Consider the following 7,306-nt stretch of genomic DNA (forward strand, 5'->3'; position numbering starts at 1 on the left):
TTACAAGGACAGGATTCAATGGACCCATGAGAACTTAGCTTTCTCTGGGATCTAGATATTGCCTTCCTTGTCTCACTGTGCGTGTCTATGTATATTTTTAAGGGACTGTAAATTTCTGGTTTTTATGAACCATGTGGCAAAATGATCCTCCACAGTAGCTCCTCACTCTGCCCCATCCCCAGGTTCACTTTCCAAAGTTTCAGTTACCTGTTATCAACCGTGGTCTAAAAATATTAAACAGAAAATTCTAGAAAAAAATAATTCATAAATTTTAAATTGTGTGCCATTCTGAGGAGAGTGATGAACTCTCCTGCCATCCCCCTCTGTCCCTTGAATCATCCGTTTGTCCAGCGTATCCACCCGTTAGTCACTTAGTAGCCCTCTAGGTTATCAGATTGACTGTCCGTCGGTGGCAGCACATGTGTTCAAGTGACCCTTATTTTACTGAATAATGTTCCCAAAGCACAAGAGTAGTGATGCTGGCAATTCGGATATGCCAAAGAGAAGCTGTAAAGAGCTTCTTTTAAGTGAAAAGGTGAAAGTTCTCAACTTAATAAGGAAAGAAGAATAAACTGTAAGCTGAGGTCGCTGAGATCTACAGTAAGAGCACATCTTCTATCTGTGAAATTGTGAAGAAGGAAAAAGAAATTTGTGCTAGTTTTGCTGTCACACCTCAAACTGCAAAAGTTAAGTCCACAGTGTGTCATAGGTGCTTAGTTAAGATGGAAAAAGCATTAAATATGTACAGTAAGATATTTTGAGAGACCACTTTTACATAACTTATTATTATAGTATATTGTTATCATTGCTCTATGTTATCAGTAGTTACAGTTCATCACTTACTGTGCCTCATTTATAAATTAAACTTTATCATAAGTATGTGTGGATAAGAAAAAGAGTATACATAGGGTTTGACATTATCTGTGGTTTTAGGCATCCGCATGGGGTCTTGGAAACTATCCCCTACAGATAAGGGAGCACTGCTGTATTTAAGAAACGTATAGAAAATTACAATGTGAAAACGGCCAGTACAGTACAGATACCTATCCCATACTCTGATATTAAATTACATGGACAAACCCCAGCTTCAGAATCTTTCTAAAATCAATCATATGCAAAATACCTGGTTTCTGAAGGGGCATATGAAAAAGTATATATAATTTCATAAACTGCAATATGGCTTACTTAGTAACTTATATTTATTTAAAGAAGCCTAAGCTTTCCAAATGTATAGTATCTTCCAGGTGTCTTTATCCTAGCAAGTCTAAAAATTACCAAGTAATACCATTCCACCAACCTAAATTCTCTAAGATTTTTTTGTGCAAAGTGTTAAATGCCCTTCATCCCAGACTTGGTAGCATAGTGTTCGGTGTGGATCTGGAAGCTCCCAGGAAAGGATGGTGCATAGTGAGGGTGACACAAGTTGAACTGCCCTTTCCTATGGCTGGACCTGAAGAATTCCCTTATGCATCATCCCTGCAGGGAGGTTAAACGTCCAAGTTCTAAGTACCAATACCACAGTACTCCAGTGTGGATGAATCTCAAAAACATTATGCTAAGTGGAGGACACCAGACACTTAAAGGTCACATACTGTATGATCTCATTGATATGGAATATCCAGAATAGAGAAATCCCTAGAGACAGAAGGAAGGTTAGTGGTTGCCAGGGGTGTGAGGGGATGGGAGAATTGAGAGAAACTGCTTAAGGGATGAGGGTTTTGCTGAGAGTGTAACTGAAGGTGGGGTCTGGCTGCTCGCCAGTAAAGAGGCAAGGTTGGCAGAAAGGAAAGTCTGCCTGATTTTGGATGCCGGCGACTGGGGACCATGCGGGGGAGGGCGGATGCCTATCCAAAGGCCGACTCCACCCCTCACAATCAGGGGGCAAGAGCTTTTATAGGTTGAAGGAAGGGGCTACATGCAGAAACAGCACAGTCAGCTCTGACAGTCATCTTGAAATCGGTCATCGCTGGTCTGACCAGCGTCATTCTGATTGTTTTAAGTACAGTTAATCTTCAGTTCCAGGGTCGGTTTGTTCCCATTTCCTTGAGGCCAATTCTTGGAATTGTGGCAGCTAATGTCACGGCTACAGTCTGGCCATCATGTAGTTAACTTCTTCCACCTGATGGGGTTTCAGCGTCTATAAGACAGCTCACAGGATAGGGCTCAGAATATTATCTATAGCCCTTGAGAAGGAACTAAAGGTCCTTAACTGCGCTTAATGACTAAACTATTATTATTTAGTCTTGTTGTACGGTTTTCCTTTGTTTCTGCATTTTCTCATTTCTCTGATTAAACTTATTCTTTGGTTAAAGTTTTTCCACAGACAAAAGGCAGGCGGAGTACATGGGGGCCAAGGACCACAGGTGGGGTCCTGCTCCGTTTCAGGAGCGATGGAAATATTTTGGAACGAGATAGAGGTGGTAGTCACACAGCACTGCAAATGTATTAAATGCCACTGAATAGTTCACTTGAAAATGGTGAATTTTATGTTATGTGAATTTCACCTCAACCCATTCTTTTTTTAACAAAACTCCAAGTTCCTAAACCCAACAGACCTGGACTTGGAAACTGACAACTTCCTAGCTGTATGATGTTGGGCAAGTTATTCTCATTTTCTAACCTGGATCCTAACTTTAACCGTTTTACCTTAAACCTCCGGCAACATCCATACAGGATTGCCGTGAGGATTATAGGAGATCATGTACATAAAACCTTTGGCGCAGTGGCTGGCGCATCCTAGATTCTTAGGAAACGGTAGCTACCACTGCTAATACTCCTGGCAGCAGCAGCAATAGCAGTAAATGGTAGCTGTGTTTCAACCCAGATTCCTGAATAGTCAAGTGACTGTTTTCCAGTTGATCGTCTTGCTTCAGGTCCTCCAGTAGGAAAAGAACACATACCTGACTTCGACTTCAGCCTTGTATTCGCTCAGCAGAGTCCTTCTTTTGAAAGACAGGTTTTAGATGAAAACCATGGTTAATGTCAAAATGGAACACATCCCTAAAATACCAAATTATCAGCTTTCCCGGGAGCGTAGGGGGCACTGCTTCCCAATGTGTGCTCCTTTCCTGAAAAGGGACCAACCCGTGAAAAAACAGTCATACACTGGAGCATTTAAAGGGAAGTGTGAGAAGGGGAAAAAAAAGGAATTTCCCTGAGCTTCAGAGAAGGAAAACTGTGCAGTCAGTTGGAAGTTGCCGTTTATCTGGAGTGCATGGTATGGGTGACAGACAGGGGCGGCTTGATGGTTTTAGGAGGTCTGTGTCCTCTCTCTCCATCAACAATGGCTTCCTCAACATGACCTTTTCTGAATGGAATTCTCCGAAGAGCCGGGAGCACATTTGCTGCTTTACTGACTGACATTCTGTTACCCACATGTGCTTTGGTTTTATTTGTTCTTCCTATGAGCTCCCCAAATCGAGAGGAGGCTGGAAGAATTTTTATGAGATAGAAATGTACTGTTTTGTAGTCTCCTTGTGACTCCCTAATTTGTTTTCCCGAAGCCTAATCAAGTGAGACGTAAAGGACAGCCAACATAAATACCATTTATTGAATGAGGCAACAAAAGTAAAATCTGTTGAAACAGCATGTTCCCCAGCTTGTCCATGGAAGAGTGAGAAGCAAGACGAGGCTGCTAAGGTTATGGAAAGTACATGGTCTTCAATGTGAGACAGCTCAGGTGGACATGGATTTGCTTCCTGGTGCTATTAATTATTAGCCATGTGACCTTGAGCAAAACCTTATTAGCTTTGGGGACTTTAGTGTCATTATGTGAAGATTGGGGAGGATAAAATCCATTCCCAACAGGTGTTGAAAGCATTTCTTGAGTTACCCTGTTTGCAGTGGCTCAGTGCTCAGCAAAGAGCTGACAGTAAACATCCTTTTCCCCTTGCACTGCAAAGCATCAAGGGAGGTGATGGGGCAGCTTTTGTCATCATAGTGGCCGGCAGGTTTTGTGCATTGTTGTGGGTTAGGGGATGCTTACTTCGTGCTTTCTGTCCATTATCTCATTTAAATCCTTACATCAAGTCTATGTGGTAAACTTTATCATACCCAGTTTAGTCGCAGAACACGAGGCTCAGAGACGTTAAGTAATTAGTCCGAGATGGCGCTGCTCGAAAGTAGAAGAGCTGATATCCAAACAGAAGTCTCTCTGACAATGAAGGTTGCACCCATAACCTCTTCTACCACCTAAAGGCTTCACCCCGGGTCTGGCTGAGGTGTAGTTGATCTGTGGTCTGTTGAACTGAATCTTGGAACCCTACAGTAGATGCTGAGTAGTAAACCTTTGTGTTACCTTCACCTGGGGTCAGAGTTCCAGCTTCAGAGAGACACTATGTACCCATGGCCACTGTTCTCTGAGACCCAGAAAGTCAACTCAGTTGAGTGACCTACCCCTGTGGGTCTTTGTGACAGGCCAGGCATATTCATGTGGCCCCCTGCATGGTGGTGGGCAGGTCAGATGACCACTGCACAGTTGGATAAAGCTAAGTCAAGAAAAGCCATGTGTGCAAATGCAGTTCTTTCCAAAATGATGGTCCGTCTGCAAGGGTGTAACCGGCAGTGATGTTCCTGGCATTCATCGCAAACACCCCAGGCTGCTTGGGTAATGAATTTGTTTTTTTTTTTGGGTAATGAATTTCTGAGGGTTAGTCATTAACAGGTTTCCTGCCTTCCTCCCCCTTTGACAGGCCCAGCTGTGAGATACAGTGAGTTAAAGATGTCAGAGGCCAGCCCGCCCCCCCTGCTTGGGCAGCACACGACGCATATCCTGAAGGAGGTCCTCAGATACGATGACAGGGCCATCACAGAGCTGCTCAGCGCTGGAGTGGTGACCCAACATGAGGTTGAGTGACAAAGGAAATACGCTTTTTTGCAAAACCACAGTTGGAATGCGTTTTGCTAGCAAAGGTAAAGTAGCCTTTCCGGACCCTGCTCCCCAGTTCTGGTGCCTGCCACTGAAGAGTTAGAGGAATTCCAGAGTTCCTGCCTGGCCTCTCCAGAATGGCGCTGGTATCAGTGAATCGAGTGCTTTCTAAACGCACCCCACCTTTGATTCCTTACCATTTACCCCCAGATAATAGATTAATTGTGGATTTGTGGGATTTTTTTTTGGGGGTGAAGTTTTTTTTTTTTCTGGAAAAATACATTCCTCATTCTAATTACGTTAATAGCCTAAACGTTTGCCCCTCCAGCCCACGCAGGTCTGAAAAAGAGCAGATCTCTTGACGTTCTTTACTTGCACATAAAGTCCTCATTTAAACCTTTGTTAGGAAGTCAAAGCAATAAGCAGAATGACAGTCTCGGTGATTGATTTTAAACAGAATAACTTAATTTTGAGCTCATGAACCCTTTGTTAATCTGTAATTTAAACCATGGAATTTGTTAATGTCCATTATAAAACTGAGCTCCGTTCTCCCCCATGGGGGTAAATAATGGCTTTATGTTGTATTTCTTTGATTATTTCATGAGACACGGCAGAAAATCAGTCTCCACCAATGAATTTTGGGATGTAGGGGGTGAAGAGTGGTTCTTTAATTGGTACCTTATTTTGAGCCAAGTACAAATGCAACAGGTTTTTAAATGAATGTCAGATGACTATCTCGGTATTAAATAACGTCTAAATAATGATAAATTGGAGAATGAAAGGAAAATATTTCTTTGTGATCTGAGTATCCACTGTAGAAGAATATATCATGCCTTAATATTAAGTATTTGCATTTAAGTATTTGTCAGTGAATTCGAAATATAGAAACATCTTCCTGTCCAGAAGGTGGTAGCTGATTTGCCTGTATGTTCCAGGATGAATTGTCACTCAGACTGCCAATCACCCAAGCCCAGGTACAGACCAAGGAATCAGATGACCCCATGATGAGTATCCTCATATGAACACAATTCACGCTGTTAGGCACATATATCTTAAAGCCATGTCATTACATGCCAAGTGGTCATTGAAAGTTAAATTACAGATGTTCATTTTTCAAACTGTGATTTAGAGCTAGTTTTCTTTTTTTTTTTTTTTTTGCGGTATGCGGGCCTCTCACTGTTGTGGCCTCTCCTGTTGCGGAGCACAGGCTCAGCGGCCGTGGCTCACAGGCCCAGCTGCTCCGCAGCATGTGGGATCTTCCCAGACCGGGGCACGAACCCGTGTCCCCTGCATCGGCAGGCAGACTCTCAACCATTGCTCCACCAGGGAAGCCCCTAGAGCTAGTTTTCTTATATGGTGTTCTTTTTTATTGGGAAGATTCAAGCCATTTATGCATGCTGTAAGCCCCAATGTGTTTGTAGAATCAAGGACTCCAAAGGAAGTTTGTCTTCTCATGAGGCCTCCTGGGACTTTCTAGAAGAATGCCTACTAATTCTTGAAACACTTATTGTCCTCTCTGCTTTCCTCTTTGTGGACAACTTATTCTGAAGAACTCCTGCTGTTATCCCACTAGTTAGAATTTCATCATGCAAGGGTAATTTGATACCTTCTTCAGTACTTTTCCCCCAGTGGCTAATTCGTAGATATATATTTGGAGACATTCACTTCAGGCCAGACATCTAAATGAAATTCTTCCATGTATATACAATTAGTAATGAAAATGGTAAAAGGCTGGATGACAGAGAATTGGCAAAACACATACCTTGAAAGACGTTTCTCCACCATTTCTCCTAGTGAGCCAAGTAGATGTCTTGAAATGCAAATTACTTGGTTACTGAGCAATAACCCTTAAATATCTGGGTCTCCATATGTAGCAGGATGTTGATCATTTACACAGGGTCACAAAATGCCTCTAAAACCTTGAAATCAATTACGGTTGGTTGATTGCGCAGTCTTGGTCCCTAGCAGAGTTGCCATTGGAGACCGTCTCCAGTGTAATCGTGTATGTAGCTGTCCAGATTTCCACCTACACACCTCAAAACGATCCAGGAGAACTTTGAACCTGTTCATTACCCAACAGATAGCACTTACCCAACTGATTAGGTGAGAGAAGTAATTTAGAATATGTTTCAAGTTCAGATAGATAATTAGTCCTGCAAGAAACACTGTGCTTGCTACAATTTCTAGCAACATGTCCCAGATCAAGTTATACCTATAAACAATGTGCTGTTTTAATTATCAGGACCTATTATCTTATGCATTTCCAAAGCCAAACATACTATTAAGATACCATATGCTCCAGTTCACTTTGTGTCAAGGCCTACCTTCTGGCAGATTTGTGTCTGAGGTTGGCCTAGAAAGTTCTTTGAAACTTCGCGGGTTAATTATTATGTGTGTCCACGAGCAACTGGTTTCCTTCCCTTGATTTTTTTCTTAAAC

General features: G+C 42.3%; 1 protein-coding gene across 2 annotated transcripts in view; it reads left to right on the top strand.

Annotated features, from left to right (window-relative positions):
- Positions 1-5,646, top strand: part of SUGCT (succinyl-CoA:glutarate-CoA transferase) — a 684,774-nt gene extending 679,128 nt beyond the window's left edge. For both annotated transcript variants that reach the window (XM_060156214.1, XM_060156215.1), the window contains one exon: positions 4,692-5,646. In XM_060156214.1, the coding sequence (XP_060012197.1) occupies positions 4,692-4,855 (164 nt within the window). In that variant the 3' untranslated portion in view covers positions 4,856-5,646. The remainder of the gene's footprint in view (positions 1-4,691) is intronic.
- Positions 5,647-7,306: the final 1,660 nt, after the last annotated feature.

Source organism: Lagenorhynchus albirostris, chromosome 8 (genome assembly GCF_949774975.1).
Source record: "Lagenorhynchus albirostris chromosome 8, mLagAlb1.1, whole genome shotgun sequence".
In the NCBI taxonomy this organism is placed as follows: domain Eukaryota; kingdom Metazoa; phylum Chordata; class Mammalia; order Artiodactyla; family Delphinidae; genus Lagenorhynchus; species Lagenorhynchus albirostris.